The 20916-nt window shown below is 32.8% G+C and overlaps 1 protein-coding gene across 1 annotated transcript in view; it reads left to right on the plus strand.

Annotated features, from left to right (window-relative positions):
* LOC124530229 (Down syndrome cell adhesion molecule-like protein Dscam2) overlaps window positions 1-20916 on the plus strand; it is a 236252-nt gene that overhangs the window by 147106 nt on the left and 68230 nt on the right. Inside the window, 3 exon segments of the mRNA XM_047104284.1 lie at window positions 8570-8728; window positions 10334-10483; window positions 11186-11306. Of these exon segments, the coding sequence (XP_046960240.1) occupies window positions 8570-8728; window positions 10334-10483; window positions 11186-11306 (430 nt within the window).

The following is a 20916-nucleotide window of genomic DNA, read 5'->3' on the forward strand; positions in this document are numbered from 1 at the left end:
CATTTTTAAAATAATATTAAAATATTAATTGTCATCGTAACCCTTTTCAGTTCTTAATTACATTTATTTAGGCAAGGCTATTATAAATAGTAATTTCCAATTACAAACGGTTTTTGGGGTCACATTGGACGAAAATTTCGTTTCGGATATAGGTAATAGGAATATTAAGTAATTTAATTGAACCGTTTTTTAATATATCGCTATGTGTTATTGATAAGACTAACCTGCAACTAATAAACGATCAGCGATCGTATTTACATTAAAGCATGTTTTGTCTTCTTCTTTCATATATAACATTACTGATAACAGAAAGAGAGATGTATAAACAATATCAAAATCGAATATTGCTGACATAGACATAAAAAGTAAAACTAAAGTAAAGTAACACCTGTACATTTCCCACTGCTGAGATAGGGCCTTCTCTTCCATTAAGGAGAGGGTTTGGAACATATTCCACCACGCTGTTCCAATGCGAGTTGGTGGAATGCACATGTGGCAGAATTTCGACGAAATTAGACACATGCAGGTTTCCTCACGATTGTTTCCTTCACCGCCGAGCACGAGATGAATTATAATCACAAATTAAGCACATATATGTAGTGGTGCTTGCCTGGATTTGAACCCGCAATCATTGGTTAAGATGCACGCTTTTCCAACCACTGGACCATCTCAGCTCATAGACATATTACACAATTGAATTCGAATTTGTATATTTATTTAAAGCACAGTTTAAAGAAGTTTCACGCCGAACAAATCAGTTACGAATCCTGTATATTAACTAACATTTCTTAAAGTAGGTACCATAAAAGTTAAAATACCTGTGAACTTCAAAAGGAACTACTTTCTGAGGAACTCGGTAAGAAACATTTCTATCTCACGGCGTATTCTTTATCCTCTGAAATCGAAATGAAACGCAAACACATTAAAAGCATTCGAAAATCCGACATTGAACGGGTTTCAACCCATAATCATTCATTTATTATATATAACTTTACATGTTCCGACCAGTAACGCTCTCAGAATTTCATGATATAATATGAAAGATATTTCCGTTCTACGTTACAAAGACAATATGAGCAGTTTTAAAAATATTGTACGTGGTGCAATGAAGTCCTTTGCAATCAATGTTTTCAAAAACTCTTTAGCGGGTGCGGGCGTCGCGTGAGTTTGATGTAAATGTATTCAAAATCAGAAACTAGTTCTTTACAAAACTCGTGTCGTTAGCGAGGAATATTATGTATGAACGTCAGTGTATGCCGCTTAGATTATATATAGCAAACATATTATATTTTTGTTGCACTTTGTTCTTGCTGTACATCGTGCTAAAAACGAGTGTGTATTTTTGAAATTCCACCCTCTTTCTGGCGCGAATTTCACGTTCAGAAACTTATTATGACTATATTTTGTTTAAAAATGGATGGTGTAGTGTTTAATTTTAAAAAACTTAAACACATTTTGGGAGATCACAGTGGATTTTGAGAGAGTCGAGATGGCCCAGTGCATCGTTCATGTGCTTAATTTGTGTTTATAATTCATCTCGTGTTCGGCGGTGAAAAAAAAAACATCGTGAGAAAAGCTGCATTTGTCTAATTTCATAGAAGTTCTACCATATGTGTATTCCACCAACCCGCATTTGAACAGCGTGGAGGAATATGTTCCAAACCTTCTCCTCGAAGGGAGAGGATGCCTTAGCCCAGCAGTGGGAAATGACAGGCTATTGTTGTAATGTATTTTCAAATCGCTAATTTTCACGAAATCCAGTCAATATTTTCTTTATTCGAATAGGTTAAAAAGCAATATTATATTGTGATGTTATATGAAATATGAAATATAAAACGACAATAAAAAACAATAATTAAGTACATTGATTAAATACAAATAACAACTATTATTCGAAGCGTTTCATTTTAAAGACTGTAAGACGATTGTATCCAATTTGAATTTAAAATGAGATTATAATTTAATAAGAAAGTAAGTGAAGTTAGGATAAAGATTTTATATAACATTTTTTTATCAAAATCCAAATAAAAGAAATGCATAAAGTATTCAAAGGCTCTTCGAGTTGGACTTTAATTGAATAAAGGGGCCACTTGTGACGCTTTGTAGCAGAACAAGATCATTCGTTATTCAAAAGTTCTAGAAAACTAACATCATCGATCATACTGTTTCTTTAAACGCTATGAATAAACTTGAAACAAATTAAAATGTCTCACTGAGTTTATTTTACAAATTCTCAATACATTAATATAAATGCGACATTCAGTAATACATCATTTTGTTATTTGTTAGAATAATTGGTAAGTAGGCGCTATCGAATAGGACCTTTTCAAAGCCCTACTATACATAGCTGATAAAATAATTTTAGATATTGGTGTATTGCAATGACCTCCGTGGTGAGTATGCCAGTTTTCATGGGTACGCCACGCCGAGGTCCCGGGTTCGATTCCCGGCTGAGCCGCTGTAGATTATAATTAGTTTTCTATGTTGCCTCGGGACTGGGTTTTTGTGGTACCGTCGTTACTTCTGATTTTCCATAACACAAGTGCTTTAGCTACTAACATTCGGATCAGAGTAATGTATGTGATGCTGTCTCATATTTATTTATATTTATTGTTATTGAAAAACTATGATTAATAATAAAACTTGACGTATATTATTAACTGATTGTAACATTATTTTTTGGCTATGTAGGTACCTTCCTACTTTTATTTTGTATTTTATCTTGATGATATGATATACCTTTAATTGCATACAGTGACAACGAAACAAACGACGTGCAGATAAATCCAAAAAGGTTTTTTTACATCGTTTTTAATGAAGTAGGACATAAAACAAAATTTATATTTAATAAATTAAAAAAATATGTGCTCATATCAAGCGAGATCTGATGACGCTTGTCTTTACGTAATTCATCATGATATGGTGTGTTGAATATAGTGCGGATCTAATCAGGCCAACGCATTCGGTCTCGATATCATTATAGCTCAAATAGCTCAAAGGTACTGGACCTTTCCTTCTACCACAACAGCTTCTCTATATCACCAATGGCCTTCATAATTACAGGATTATATTATTATATTCAGCAAAAAATGTTCATTAGTTTCAAATCCTTCATTGAAGGCTGAAAACTTAATGGAGTTAAAGAAAATGATATTGACATAACCCTTCAAAGGGTCGCTTCGGAGAAGTTACTTAACGAGAAACTAAGCTTTGATAATTTGAGATTTTAGAATAATTAATTACGTCTCAAAACTTTTTAGGTCTCTCTATTTCATAGTTTTTATATTTTAATATGCCTGCGGGTTCAGCTGTTCGTATATATAAGGTATATGTAATTTTTTTTTATATAGAGGTCCGGGACGACCAATGAAACGATGGATGGATTATGTGAGAGATGGTATGGCTGGAAATAATGTTACTTGTGAGATTTGAAAGAAGAAGACATGTTGCACCGGCCCCAAGTAAATTAGGATAAAGGCAGGAGGATGATGATGATATGAATTGTTTAATTATGTGGATTGTTAGTATGGTGAACGTCCAACCATAAAGTTTTAAAATAAGAAGTAGGAATTTATATATGTTTTTTGAGCCTCATTGATCGTGCCTCTAAATCTCAATCTTTGAATCTTTTTTATAGATGATAAAAAAGCGTGGAGTTAATACCTGTTGACTTCCAAGCAGGAAATATTAATTAAAATGATTGTATTTAACTAACTTGACTTTGTATTTTTCAAATGTTGAAAAAGAGTAACTACTGAATTTCTTGCCGATTCTTCTCGGTAAAATCTACTTTCCGAACCGGTGGTAGCTTCACTGATGACGATTTAAAAGTGCTTGTAAAAGCCTACTTGAATAAATTTTATTTTGATTTTGATTTTGAAGGCCACATACTCGTATATAGAAACCTCAGTTATCAGGGATTCCTAAATGACAACCGATCTAGATTCAGTATAGATTATTGGGTCTTCTGCCAATTTAATTTAATTTCTAACTGGCGAGAAAAATCATCATCTATGAAATAGCTTATTATTATTTCTGTTAACAATAGACGCCATTATTTTGAATTATGAAATCATTTCACTAATTACGAATAATGATGAAACTAAAATTATACACCAGAGAGGCCCTAAATTAACATAATATGATATTCGCTGTAAAAGTTGATTTCGGCTCGCGGCTGTTTATCGGCGCGTAACATTATCTTATTACAGACAAACAGTGACTGTGTATCGTAAAATTTAACTCTGTAAAATTGTTTTTATGTCATCATAATGAAATAAAATCAAAATATTTAATTGTGCATGAAAATACAAACAAAAACTTCTCAATTTTATAGGTGTTTTTTATAGAATTTAAACTCATAAACAACTATAACATTCAACTTTTGGGTAACATTCTGGCACTTCAAAAAATATATATTCTTTTTTCAAATGGAAAATGGATTCAACCGAGAAAAACCATCAAAGCTAAATAGTTACTCTTTTGTTGCCATTTTAATTACAGAGTGTGTAGTACGATTACAGTTACATATAAAATTCAAATAAATTTACATTAACCGTTAATAGAGCGTTGGTTGTGAGCCGCCTAGCGATGTAAACGTCGCAGGATCGATCCTCACTCTGGAGTCTTATTATGGAAACGAAATACCGTGCACCGGAATACATCCTGTATTAGCTTTGGTAAATTATTCAACGATATTATATATATTTATTAATAAGTCCATTTATTTGGGTAATACGAGTAGAATTTTAAAATTTAAGCTTACTTAATAGTTTTAATTATACTCTTGTCTCGTTTATGACTAATGAAATTTGATAACGTAATATGTAACTCAACTTTTACCCAATTTACTCTCCATCATTCAGTCATCGTTCGTATGAATTATATGGCTTATCAATTTATAATAGGTATAACTTTTTCTGTCATCAACACCTCCAACGCGTAGTTATATGTATATAAAGTATACTTTATTTCTTCTGCCATAACACTTAATCAACCTAAGAGGAACTAAACGATGCAAAATATTATTAAATCCCTAATCAATAAAATAAAATCGATTCCTATATTAGAATAATCTGAGGAAACTAAACATAATATAACCCATTAACTTCTCCTTTTTGCGAAGCCAAAGGCTACAAAGTATTACCGTTTGTGCGGTGAAACTCTTCAGTAGGTTGTATCCAAACAGACGTACAGTACAAAGCCCACTGTTCTCTATATCGAAAATTTGTAAATACGTATTGTAATGATCTGTTCCGGTTAAGTCAAAAAGTTTGTTTTGCATAATTTATTTTTTTATTTTTCTTTGTCCCAGCTCCTTTTTCTTGTGTACAACTAGCGACCGGCCCCGGCTTCGCACGTGTGCATTACTGATATTAAATATACTACAGAATTTGTTTATTTACGACATCACATTACAAACTTCTAAAACTATCAGTGTTTCTTTACTATGCTGTCAATGAATTATTAACAAAAACATTCCTCTCGAATAACCCTATCTATTAAAACAAAACCGCATCAAAATCCGTTGCGTAGTTTGAAAGATTTCAGCATACATAGGGATTTAGGGACAGAGAAAGCGACTTTGTTTTATACTATGTAGTGATTATATTATATAGAGCAAAGTTTCGCTTCTTTCTTTAAGTAATTCAAATGAATTCCTTTTTTGTATTAAATATTTTTTATTAATACACTTGAAGATTGATTTGTCATAACCGTATGGTGAATATGAAGAACGGATGGTCGTTTCCGATTCATAATTGTTTCGTCTGATGAATAATTACTTTGCTGTATGGATCTACACGCAATCCTTGAGGTTTCACCGTGTCATTAAATTTAATGTTATAAAACGTTCGTTCGAAATTGTTCTTTATATAATTACCATATAAAAGAAAATGTGTATTTAATTGCCTTGACTATGCTAAAAAAAATCTGAATGTATTTGCCGCTCCGAATGGCATAATTAGCTAGGTGACTAATCTTATAGAAGTAGTATGCGTATATATAGCAATTTTTGTAGAAAATATCGATAGCGCGTTTCAGGACAGGTAACACGTAAAGGTATAGTTTACTTAAGAATTTCCATTATAGTTAGATTCTAAGTAATTAATTCATCTTCACTTGTAGTACAATAGCATAAATGTGAAAGTAACTCCGTCTGCTGTTACTACGAAATCATGAACCAATTTTGATAAAATTTAATATGAAGTTTTAACACCTTAAGACAATCCCTAAAACGTAAGAGAAGAGAAATCTAATAATAAAAACATTACATTCAGAATTTTGGTCCTTCGCGACAGCATTCTCAAGAGACCATTTCAATAATTCGAAACCCTCAAACAAAACTCATGCAAAGATTGCATTAAATATAATGTTTATGTATCATAAGTCCGCTATGTAGCTTTTACTTTGAAGCATTTTAGTAGGTACACTTTACAAGATATATGGCCGCTGATCCCGCGGTCCTGGGTTCAAGTTCCAAGAGGGGCAGATTAAGAGATGTTGGGGTTTTCTCAGTTAAAACCTGCAGATTGGAAGTGTACACTTCTGTGACTGGGAAAGCTCGTAAATCCGTTCGTATTGCGCCGACACTCTTTCCGATCTTTTCGGATTTACCAAACCATCAGATTATGAGAGAGTAGGGTTGCACCCGTGTTTACGCATACAATTATGTTCTCGTTATATACATTTATAATATTTTCTGCGTAGCTAGTTAGTCTCTCTTGAGTTGGGCCATCATAGCCTAATTGGTTAGGACGACATCATCATCATCACCCATCTCAGATATTATATAAATAAACAATATACATATCAAAAAGTTTAATGTTTAGTATTACATTACTAAACTGTATGTTGTTCCACTGATTATTAAGACGACATCTGCATTTTAAAGACCTCCATAGCCATAAATTTATCGAAAATTAAAAAGGATGGTAAATTAACAAGGTTTTTTTTATTATTAAAGTTATTAATTTCGGTATATCTACCATGTTTTTTATTTTTCTTCGGTTTATCTTGTTCACGAGACTCCCTCGTCTCGTAAACATTCGTAGATAATATCGAAATATCTAGCTCTATCGAACAAAAATAAAAAACATGGTAAATGTCCCGAAATTAATAACTTGAATCAGTTACTAAATCACAACAATTTAACAAAGAATTAACTGTGAAGAGAGAGAAAAAATATTCGGGCCGTTTAGAGACTGTTTCTACGACTGTAAAATAAAACTATAATCATAAATTAATATTTATAATTATCGCCATTTTAAATACGTATAACGTAGCACACCCAACAAAATCTCACAAGAATAATTTAACTAAATCGTTCTTTGAAATAGAATGTTTTGATATTATTTAAATAATCCTTTGCGCGCGTCTTCAGCTGGGTTTCGATTTAGCGTGTTGTGGTCGGGTGTGTGGTCTTCAAAATGTACAACTATGTATTTGCGTTTATAATAAGAGCTTTGCAGATTCACGTTGCTATGTATTTATTATGAAATATACAGCTAATACCTTTGAAAGATTCATTGGCTTAGAGTTTAAATTGTTGAATTTTCATTTTGTTATTTTGGGACCTTTTTAACATTCAATATATATGACACGAGTATTAATAAATTCTATTCTAGGTTAGTAAAACAAAACATTTCTGGGCACTTTACAGGTTTGTCGTAAAACAGTTTAATTTTTTTTTTTGCAATTCCATATACAACCTAAAAATAGTTCAGATTTTGAATTTTTCATTAAAAAAAAATTAAACTTCAGTACCGAAATAGTTTTCGAAAAAATATGTTCTAATGTTTTGACCTTGAACCATCGAGAAATGTAGGATCTAAATTGTCTAGATTATTACCCACTGAGGCAATTAGCATACCTCGTGATGGGAACATCAGATAAGAAGCTAAACAATGGGTGCTCTGTGCCCATAACTTAATTCCCTCACTTATTTAATATAGATATTATACGAGCTGTCAAATCCAATACAGTAAAAAATTTACCAAAGAGCAAACATTTTTGCTTATAAAAAAATCGGAAGAGCTATAGTAATTTTCACTAATTTCGATTGGAACGTACCGTAATCTTGACCGAGAAAGAGTTTCGACCAAAGCATATTCGTAAATAATAAGTATCAAACTGTTTGTGACTTGTGACCGTTGACTGTTCCCCACAGCTGGGCACAGTCAACGGACTACTTATCTTATATCATATAATCTTCCTTTCCTTTTAAATCTGAAACTAATTCTACCACGCTGCTCCAATGCGGATACAAATGCTGGTATATTCAATGATGCTTGCTTTGGTTTGAACCTGGAATCATCGGTTAAAATACACCCTTTCTAGCCACTAGCCCATCTCGATATATACGCAGTATCGTGAAATATTAATATCACATAATATGCAATACAGTCTATTTAATACTAGAACAGAGGTTGGTACGATTCATCCACAAAACAAGTAAATTATAACGTATTCATAGCGTTTGATTGTAAAGTAATAATTTATGCAAACTTTCAGGTTATTTGTAAATGATAAATTAGAAGCTAAAACTAATTATTTATTTTTGTCACTGTAGTGGTTTGGCAAGAATGGCAAGTCCACGTAACCTCAACGCCAGCGGAGGTTGGCGGGCCGGCGTTACTGACGTGTACGACGCCGGCTGCCGTCCGGGAGCACGCGTCAGTCGCCGCTTGGTATAGAGACGACGCTGTACTATCCGCCGGCGATCATTTTAGTAAGTAATATACTAATTATACTCTATTTACATAATTAATATTATTAAAACTGACATTCATAATCCAGTGACGCGGCAATTTTAAAAAGAACAAAAGAGCACATGTCTTAACGCTTTTCATGCTTTCCAAGACTCATAATTGTTGACACCACCATCTTGACTGCTGTTACTGAAGTTATCGTGACATAAAAGTCCCATAATGTTTTCAAGACGTGACCTATATCAGGACGTAGGACCTCAGGATCTGATGTCTCCTTAGCAACAAAAATAATGAGGCGATAATGTTAATCGATTTGGTGATTGAATAAAGGGAGTCTTTAGTTCGATATGATTGTCAAAAACTCTACCAAAATATCCAATTGATTCCTTCTTATTTCGATCTTCATATTGTATATTTTTGAAGGTTAATATTGTATAATAAGCAGAAGCAATGAAAAAGAATGATAATGGCTTGTAAAACAAATCGTGAAAGGAGTATTAATAAGCTTTATTTTACTGTCCGCAATACCTATGGCTGGAATGAATTTTACCAAAATGTTGTGTTAAAGTTACCTAGTCGAACCACATAGTATTTAAACTATTTTTAGTTCCAACGGAAACTAAATTTGGCAAAATTCCAACATAACGCCAACCTGACTTCCAGTACGAATTACCTTTATTTGATTAAATTTTCTTCCTAATTCAAACAAATTTCCCCCAGGACTGCTTAATTCAATTTTGAAAATAAACCGAAACGGTGGTTACCTCGTTCGCTTCTTTCTTCTTTGATAATGAAAAGTATTTTATATATTGGATGCTGGTTTAAATGTGTACTTTATCTATGTGAGTGATCCTCTATGACTCGTTATCCTCGTTCGTGCCAGTACTAGCACGCAAAAGGACAGCTCGTGATCCAAGCTGTTCAGATGCATTGTCAGACACATACGAGGCTGTAGGTCGTGAATCGAGACTTCGATGAGAGGAAGATTGTATCACGTCTTATTGATAAATACAGATGGATAGCTTATCAATTTTTATGTTTATAATGAGGGTATTATGTCCCTCAAACTACGTATATGACTATAAAAATTAAATAATCGGGGTTGAGGGTTTGTTCACGTTCACAGCTTGTATCGTCTCGTAAATGTATTAAAGTGTATACATAACTCTAGAAAAACAATTCTTATACTTGTTACATTAAAATAATTATACGCAGCTGACTAGAAGCATGGGTTATAATTTAGAATACTGAGTAAGACAACTTAAACTTCGTCAATCAAGTTAATTTAATAGACGAAGACTAGACATGTTAAATTAATGCTTTTTTTTAAGCCATTTCAATTTTGTAAAGAATTATCGATATTCCTATTCCATTCTTAATACAATCTAGATTCTGTTCTAGGAGTAAAACCAAAAGGATTAGGATTGAACTTGTGGAACCAGGTTATAAATCGTTGCGCTGTAATTGACTCTTTAAACGTAAGGTTCTCTTGCCATATAAATCTACTGTTCCTGTTGCTGATTTCTCTATTAATAGTGAAAATCCTCTTGTAACATTTAGTTTGACTAGTTTGGTCTAGGAGTAAAATGTTACTGTCATTATATAATACTATTGTTATATTTTAGCGGGGCCCACGTTACTGGTGGATGAGGGATGGAAGCTTATAGTAAGGTCTACGCGCGTGGACGACGCACGGGCGCAGTATTCTTGCTCAGTGCTGGATTCACTCACTGGGGAACGGCGCAGGAGTACACCTATCAGCATAGATGTTGCCCGTAAGTACTATTTTATATTTTAAATAATAGACTATTTTCTGTATAAAGTCTGCCATCCGCCTATAAAGTTAAAGTAAAAGTAATTTAGCATTCTATATCTGCTGGGTTCTCCTTTGGAAAGAAGAGGAAGACTTCGAGTTTATTCTACAACGCTGCTCTAATACAGATCGGGATCTATAATTTCGGAATTCTCATGATGAGAATTATATTTCGCCAACTTACATAGGATGCAATTCTACACATATAGGTTCTAACTGGTCCTTCTTGCCATCATAAAAAATATAAAAATGTATTTTATTAATACTTTAAAATAATTCAATTTGAATACAAGACAAATAAATGCAATGTATACAATTAAATACTGAATCATTTGCCGATCTTTTTTAAGTAACGTGTTAAACCCATACGTCACATACGTGCATAAAATCTATACATAAAAACAGTGTTTATTGGAAAACTTTTTAATTAAACTTTGTAGACAATTCTACCATACATAAGCAAAACAAATCATTTCTAAAATATAACCGGGCATTCAATAATCAATTGTAAGATATTTTGAGGATATACATTTTTAAAATAACAATGACTCTACATTTAATAGTACCTAGATTATGTTCATATTTTGTTCCCTTATTTCAAAGCAACCCAACAGCAACAAATGTGTGTTTTTATATATATTGAAGAAGTTTTCATTGTCAATAGCAATGAGCACGACATCAGCTCCGCGAGCAGTCTCGCCCGGCACGTGGGACGCCAGCGCCAGACGCGGCGGGGACGCAGTCTTGCCCTGCCTAGTGCACGCCAACCCGTTGCCAACGATTACGTGAGTTAAAACATTATACAATACTATGTATAACATATTATTCAACAGCAATTTTAACTCAGACTATAACAACAACAACAGCCTGTAAATATCTCATTGCTGGGAACATTTTCCCCCACGCTCTACCAATGTGGTTTGGTAGAATTCATAATGTTGTCTTAAATTTTCGCGATTATTACACATTTAAATAAAACTAGTAGTTAATTACGGGTAGGTCAGTCTACCCGTGACCAACACGCTGTAAAGTGCTCGAAACGTCGGGATGTCCAAAATAATTAATATACTCGATTAAAATCCGTTATAACTAGTTTTATTTAAATGGTAGAATTCAAATGTGATAGAATTTCTATGAAATAAAACACATGCAGGTTTCCGCACGATGTTTTCCTTCACAAGGCTATAAACTAAAACTATAAACATAAATAAATAATATGTATAAAAAAAAATTATTAGAAGTATTTTATAGGTTTTAATTACGAAACTGACTAGAGTTGTATCGTTTGGTGAATAACGTTAAATACTAGGTATATAGTTCCGAGAACCTACCTTAACACTTTGTGGAACAGTAACAACTACACACAATAACTAACTAAATGTTTTAACGTTTGTTACAAGTTGACGTCAACAAGATAGACCAAACACGCCCAACCTATGACATACTACTTTTATAAATTGTATAATTTCATTAAATGTTCCTCGACAACGGTTATAAATACATGTTGTCAAAAAAAGTATTTACTTAATTGATATTAAATATAAGGAATCCTTCCAATAATTCACTTGGAGGGATAATATCGCAAAGGCGGACTCCGGATAGATAATAATTTCTCTCTTTAAGAGAAAAGTCGACTAATCCCTTTCACCAACAACTGTCAGAGACATTGAATATCCTTCTTTATCTTAATATATTTTTATCAAAGTTGTCCTTTCTTTATAACAGGCAGACTACTAATGCCAACGTAAAATTGTTACTATGGAAATAGTGGGGGTAACCTCTTACGGTATTGTTACAAATAAGACCTGTTGTTCTCATGAACAAATGGTATTGGATATTATAATTGATTATAATTAATGAAGTAGTTGTAATACAAACTATAAATATTCGTTAATGCTAAAAATAAATCTTAATTAAGTGGGTGTTACTTTCAGACACCACGTCGGTGAGTTGAAATATTTTGCTTAATAATGTCTTTTGTTTTTTTTTGAAGTTGTAATAAAGGTTGTTGAATGGTAAAATATGTCACTAAGTAAGTGATGACCACTGAATATAGATAACGACACTGTAAGAAAGTCTTGTGCCTGTAATTACTACACGGACTTATTCACACGTCGAACACAAATGCAAGCTAAGTATTTTCTAACAACAACAATAACAACAGCAGCTAAATTTCCCACAACTGGGCCTAACAGGGAGACCTGTGAGGAGGAGGTTTGGAACATATTCCACCACGCTGTTCTAATGTGACAAAATATGTGACCATCTTCTATCCAAAAGGTCTAACAAAACGATTATCAAGCTAAGTGATTCCATGATTTCCAAGACTGTTAACTCACGTAACGTTTTCTGCAGAAAAACTTATAAGTTCATAGTTCCAATATTTAAAAGGCTTCAATAAAAGCCGGTCGACAAAGCGCTTTCAGCTTTTATTGAAACAATATTCCGTACATATGAACTTGTATATTGGATAGGGCGAGGTTGCAATTTTCTTGTTGTTAAATAATAATTGAATTCTACTGATATTGCTTTCGCCTCTTCCAAGTTTGCAATCTCTTAGAAGATCATGTTTTATAACTTAAACTTATTTACTTTAAATTATTGGTTCTTAAGTGCACTTGTATGTATGAAAAGGCTGCAAAAATTGTGCTATATATTTTTAAATGTAGAATTAGTATTAAGTTTGTGCAGTGTGTGTAGTTTTAAATGGTGGAAAAATTTAACAACTGAGTTTCTTGCCGGTTTGTCTCGGTAGAACCTACTTCCCGAACCGGTGGTATCTTCACTTAAAATAGTTGTCAAATGACGATTCAAAAGTGCTTGTAAAAACCTCCTTGAATTAAGTATATTTTGATGAATTCGCATTCTGTTTTTTAACATTTACTAAAGTATAAGAACACATATAATTCATAAATAAATTTTAAGAATGCTATTTAGTTGTTTCAACAGTACAATATTTTACGACATTATATTTTGGGGTAATGCTGGTTGCATTATATAATTAATAACATTTTTGTATTGCAGAAAATGAAAAGTCGTGCAATCAACATATAGTATACAATCTGTCCCAATACGAGTGACCTACCTATCTACCTACCTATAGTACCAATATGCATAAATCCATACTAAGTGAATTAGTACCATATAGGACAAACATAAATATAATATATTCGTATTTGTTTATATGTTTCTTAGGATCAGGTGCAACTTTAGCAAATCCACTTGTGTGTGACTATCTTTTAAAGTGAACATCTTGTGAATTAAATATATACGCTGTTAAAAATAGATCGTAAAATATTCAAATAAGTAGACGGACTAGTAAAATAAATACATTTAAATTAGATTCCGATAGAATCTATATAATTAACTATCAGCCATCCAGCCAGCATATCGTCTCGGCTTCGCACGTGTTTTAGGATATAAGGTTTTTTAATCCAAAACTTTCCTTATGAATCCCTCTGCCTATTAGTGAAAATCGCATGAAAATCCCTTCAGTAGTTTTGAAGTTTACCGCGAACATATAGACAGACAGACGCGACCGATGGACTTTATTTTTTAGTAGTGTCTAATGGGTAGCTTTAATCAGAAGAGCGAAACATAATACAAATATAGATAAATAAATATAAATATGGGACAACAATGTAAGTTGCTAAAGCACTTGTGTTATGGAAAATCAGAAGTAACGACGGTACCACAAACACCCAGACCCAAGACAACATAGAAAACTTATAAATTTTCTACATCGACTCGGCCGGGAATCGAACCCGGGACCTCGGAGTGGCGTACCCATGAAAACCGATGTACACACCACTCGACCACGGAGGTCGTCATAAATATGATGACGATAACAATATTTTCCAGGTCACGTTTGTTCCACGAAATATTTTCCACATCACAGATTTATTTTTTGTATAAAAAGTATTAATAATAAAATATTTTCAGTTTAAATCGTCAACAAAACAATGTTTCTAAAATACGAATTCGAAACTTAAAAGCTTCCCACGGAAGTTCCGAGACTGCAGCTGAAACAAGCGTTCCGAAATTGTACATCTTATATTTTCCGGGATTTGCGCTTCCAAAACGGAACGTTGATAATATTTCGTTGGCACTCGCTAAGCAAATTAGATTCCGTGTTGACTCGCTTCACTTATTTTAAGAGATTTTCGCATATATTAAAGTTAAAATTAAATTAAACACAACCTAATGGACGGTCGGCTCCTGACCAGGAGTGCTTGACAAATTAATTACTTGGGATACTTAGGTTGGACAAATATGGAAGGATAAACAATTAAAATGTAGCCTAACGTCCGTAAATGAATTATACTTGCTGAATATAATAAACTATTTCTTTGATAATAAAGAAATATTGGATGACATTACATACATTACTCTGATCCCAATGAAAGGAACTAAAGCACTTATACCACAAACGCCCAGATCCAATTCAGCATGGAAAACTAAAGAACTTTTTCTACATCGACTTGGGCGGGAATTGAACCTCGGAGTGACGCACCCATGACAACTGGTGAAAACACTACTCAACCATTGGTCATTGATGTCATTTAAGTACATGTATAAAATTTGAAATTAAAAGTACGTTGCTGAACAATGCATGATCGTACTATGTTAGCAATAATCGGAATTCCGAACCTCTGAGCGAAAAGTGAACTCCTGAAATTAATATAATTCACTTGGTTCGTAACTTGGGTTTGTTATTTCGAACACTAAACTTGTAAAATATGTTTTATATATTTTCCGAGAGAAACTCACAATTTCTCAACTCCGGGAAGTTATTGAGGTTTTGTGTCAACATTTCACACTTCAATATAACCAGTTAATCGTGATACAGCTTATAAGCTTGCTAGTAAATTCATAAGGAAGTCAAGACAAGTAAAATCCTTATTTATTGCCCGTGACAGGAAAACTCAGCGCAAAAAGCGGTTAAAAAAGTTAGACAACTAACTGATGTTAATGCTGCTCAATTAGTATACTTTGGTCACTTTCATAGTATTATGTATGGCGGCATTTTATATCGGGCTTACAGATATTTAAACTGTTTTCAGCAACAACAACAACAACAGCCTGTAATTTTCCCACCGCTGGGTAAAGGCCTCCTCACTCTTTCGAGGAGAAGGTTTGGTTAGGTTACGTATTCCACCATGATGTTCCAATGCCGGTTGATGGAGTACACATGTCTCAGAATTCATGTGAAATTAGTGACATGCAGGTTTCCTCACGATGTTTTGTTTCACCATTGCGTATGGGATGAATTATTATCATAAAGACAAATTAGCACATTCATATTCAATTGTGAATGCCTGAGTTTAAACCTGCCATCAGTTAAGGTACACGCGTTCTAACCACTGGGCCATCTCGAATATTTCCAAAAACTAAGAGACTGTTTTCATTCAGCAAAAAATGAGCTGTCCGGTCTGTTTATAACCTTGGATCTTGAGCCTCCCTACGGGATGTTTTTAATAAAGTGGATAAACTTACAGATGCTTCACAATATTTTATACAACGGTATTATATTTATTCACAAAAATATAGATATTTTTGAAAGAAACAGTGCCCATTATTATATAGAAATGGATTAGTTTGCTAAAACTATTTGCTAAAACTTAGTTTCCTAACTCGCAAAGTTAATAATATCCTTCATGGGACACGGTGTTCCTTTCTATAATAAGATTCCAAAGTTATTGACCTTTAAAAATGTAAAGATCATTTCTAAAAATACATTGACATATAAAACATGTTACTCAATACAAGATTAGACTTGGCTCTGTTTTGGTTTTTGTTGATATCAAGACAGGAAATGATGTAAATTTAAATGTATAGTGCTTAATTTCTTGACGGTTCTTCTCAGTATAATGCCGCTATTGCTCTATAAATTGGTGGTAGCTTTATATTTAATTCAACACGGTGGTAATTCAAAAATGCTTTTATAACCCTACTTAAATAAACATTATTTTCATTATTGATTTAATTAATTGCGCTGAAAAGTATTTTCATGGAAATATCATGCAGGTTACCAAAAACAAAATATAAATCGATAGCGCAATTTAATTTAAGTAAAACTTCATATGTATAAATAAACATAAAGTATAATAAGTTTAATTAAATTAAATAATGATTTGAGAAAAACTAAGAACCCAAGTCTTGTCATTTATCTTTTACGTAAAATGCTTGTGAGGTTAAAACTCTCGGCATGGTTTAGTGTAGCCTTTGCGTAATAGTTATTGCTTTTTTTCTAATATCGAAGCAAGTTCAACGTTACAGCGCCCTAGGGCGGTTTTCCTTGGGCCTTAATGCATTGGCTCACCTCGGTAACTACACACTAAGAGTTAATAGCCTCAATAGCCATACAAATAACAATATAACGAAAATGCTTCGTAAAATCTTTACTTGCTTTCACACTTGTACTGTAAATATAGTAAAATTATGTTTATTTCTTCAGGAAACAGTAAAGAATGAGTAGCTACCCAAGATGCTGTTTAAATTCTTCAATATGAATTCAATAATGATATAGAAAACTCCAGCCACACATCATCTAACTTAAACACAGCCACACAACATTTATTTATTTATTTATTAGGTACACAAACATAATACAATCAGAACATACATCAAAATTATGAAATTACACAATTTTGAGCTAGATGATATTCCTAAGCATATGTGCACACTTAAATTAATAATTTACAGCCAATATATAAATTAAAATACAATTGTAATCTTTTACAATAACATTCGCACAATAACATACACAAGTGCAGAATAAACACGCACACACATACACATATATATTCTCACATAATTATATACACCCACACATTCAAACAACAAAGAGTGGAAATCAAAGCGTTCGTGAATGATTTGTAAAAATTCAGTTCCGAAAAATCGTACCCAGTACAATAACTTCTCTCTTGAACTTTGAAACGTTTCATTATTATACTATACAATAAATGTTTCTCTGTTTTGTGTATTCGCTTCAGAAAAAAAGTAGTCGCTTTTCCTTGATACTATGTAATAAACGTTAATAAAACTGTAATATATTCTTCGTAACGATGTCTGCGATAGTTTGCGACAAATCGAGGCACATCCCAGGCCACTCGTAAATGTAACGCGTTTATTGCATCAAACTAATTCTAAACGCTCCTAACGGACTGGACTCGACATGCCTGACTACGAGGGAATATAAAAAACTTAAATTCAATTAAGTTATTTAATCGTTGGAATTAACTGTAAACTATTAGTTACTTATTTTAAAATACAATGAAGTAGTCAGAATAATCGATGATTATAAAATATGTAAATAGAAAGTAAACCTGGAGAGGTTCCTTTTTTCGAATTCCAAGCTTTTTTGTAAAAGAAGCTTTTACAAAAAGTTAATTCTTCAGTTCGAAGGTCATATCTGTGTCAAAAACTTTCTGCATAATATTTTGACGGACTGGCAAAGGGACTACTTGATAGCATATCCCATAAACCTATCATAGAAAGATTACCTGTCCCTCATCGTCAATAAAGCCATGTCTCTGCCTGTAATTGAACTGGCTTCACCCTTCAAATCGAAATACGCCATTACTAAGGCGGAAAACTGGCGATGGTTATTTTCAGCTTCGAGCGAAAGATAAACCATAAACATAAACAGGTTTAAATCATCAGGCTGAGGGAGTATTCAGTTGATATGTACTGTACTTGGTCCGTTATAGTTACGTTTAGTTGATTTTGGTTTTTGCATTGCTCTTTGTAATTATTTTTTCGTTTTGTTGAAGAAGCTAAAATATATTTTTTGTTTCTTTACTTTTTCTTTATCAGGTAATCTTAGTTCATTATGGTTCTATATCCTAAATAAATCACATCGCACATATTAGTAATTCTTACTCAAAATTATTAAGACGAAAGTTGGTGTATTCATATGTGTTACTATTTCAAGCAAAAAATACTTTATGGATTTCAATTAAATTTTACAATACATAGCTCAAAAACAGAATAAGAGATAGGCTAAAATTTATAAATACGAGTATTGTGTGAATATTTCCTCACATCTCATTCCTAAGACTAAAATCAATTATGTATAAAATGTCATTGAACTTTGAGCATAGAAATAATTAACACGAGTACACTTAACTAACTTATATCTAGAAATTAAAGAGCGACACAAAATGTAAATCGAAAATAAGATATAACCGCGACGGTAAGATTTACGGCACTCTCAAATCGAAATTAAAGATGCAAGTGATAATAAATAATGCATTTCCAAATTTTGGCCAAGGCGGTTAGTATGGCGGAGCGATCTACACAGGAGATTGCATAACAGGATTAATTTCTACTATTAACTTCATACAATTCTTTTATGTAACAGTTGGTGAAGTACTAGTTCTTGATAATATAAATGATAAGATACGAAGTAAAAGTTCAGTTTCATTTTTGCATATAATATACATATCATAGCCTTGTGTGCAAACACAGATACTCTGTTTATTTAATTAGTTTCATAATACGAACAGCAAGGCATGGCTGGAGAAAGGCAAGAGAAAAGAATAAGATGTTTATTTTCTGGCTTAAAGCTGCCTTATTTCAACACAGTAGATAGAAATATGAGAGTCGACATGGCACAGTGTAGAACGCGTGCATCTTAACCGATGATTGCGGGTTCAAACCTAGGCAAGCACGACTGAATATTCGTGTCCTTAATATATGTTTACAATTCATCACATTCTCGGTGGTGAAGAAAAACATCGTGAGGATACCTGCATGTGTCTAATTTCATAAAAATCCTGCCACATGTGTATTCCACCAAAACACATTGGAATGGCGTAGTGGAATATGTTCCAAACCTTCTCCTGAACGGGAAAGGAGGCCTTAGCCCAGCAGTCGGAAATTTTAGTCTGTTGTTGCTTATAGAAAATATCTATATAGAAGAGAGAACAGTCGAACAAACTAAACAAGATCAACGAAGCAGAATTAAAACAGCTTAAATAATAAACACAAACACGTCCCGTTATTACTTTGTTATGTGCACGGATTATCTAAATAATGTATTATATAAACCCACGAACATCACACAACCACAGAATTAACAATGGTGTATGAATTAGTGAAGAGATTCCTATCTCTGTTACAATAATCCGGTCATAACTCGCTCTGCCGGATATTTCGTGTAATTTATACACTCGAATATTTCGGTGGATATTTTTCACTGTGACTCGTCATCCACTTGGAAACAGGAACGGAACAAATTGAGTCGTGTCTGTGTGTACACGCCCGGACAAGTTATGTATACGTAATTAATATTATCACTTTTGTGATAGACTTTCAGTTTTGAATATTAACTAGTAATTGAATTATTTAAGAAATAATGTTGCTTCCGGGCAGTTTAGTACACATTTGCATTAATTACAATAAAATATTATTAATGACACATTTAACTTAGTTAGTGTCGGTAGTAGAACTTTATACTACCCTATTAAGTGGATACCCACTGTTTATATTATTTTCTACGACAAAACAACACTTCTTTACTTGTCTGTGTTTTGGTTTCAATGATGTGTAAATATGAACTTCAACGCTGTAACTAACACTTTTATTTCGTTCGAATCATGACATTAATGTCAGGAAATAAGATAGGTCGGTTTTGTTTTAGTTATAATTATTTTTACCTGAGTTGAATGTTAAAAAAAATGTTTTTTAACATATACTATTTTGGTTATATCAAATACGTTATTACACAACACTATGTATTCACTTATATATAGTATAAAAGGCTGGCTTAATGTTAAATTCATTCTATACAACCTTTAGAAAATGCATGAAGTAAAAAAAGTACGTAAAAATATACACAAATAAATGCGAATTTATTATACACATTGTTCATTTTTAATATTGTTTATATACTTTATTGTAGACCATAAATATACATAAATCCTTATACTCAAAACAAAAATATAAACAATTGTTTTATGCATTGTACTACGGGCGGACTTATGGCTAATTAGCCATCTCTTCCAGACAACGCAATTTTAGAGATATTTTTTAAAAATATTTAGGTAGGTGGTACCGTCATAAACGTACATACAATAATTATCACTACTACTTATAAACTCAAAAAAATCCTTTACTCAATATAGAAGCATTACACTAAATTATCAAATGAAGCACCACCGGTTCGGAAAAGAAACACCCTGACTTGAGAAGAACCGACTAAAGAAACTCAATGAGACTTTTTTGTCAAATTAAATTTATTCATAATAATTATATTCTTCAATTAATTAACCGATGATTGCAGGCTCAAACCCAGGCAAGCACCACTATATGTATATATGTGCTTAGTTTGTGTTTATAATTCATCTCGTGCTCGGCGGTGAAGAAAAATATCGTGAGAAAACCTGCATG

The sequence above is a fragment of the Vanessa cardui genome, chromosome 1 (genome assembly GCF_905220365.1).
Source record: "Vanessa cardui chromosome 1, ilVanCard2.1, whole genome shotgun sequence".
Taxonomy (NCBI): Eukaryota; Metazoa; Arthropoda; class Insecta; order Lepidoptera; family Nymphalidae; genus Vanessa; species Vanessa cardui.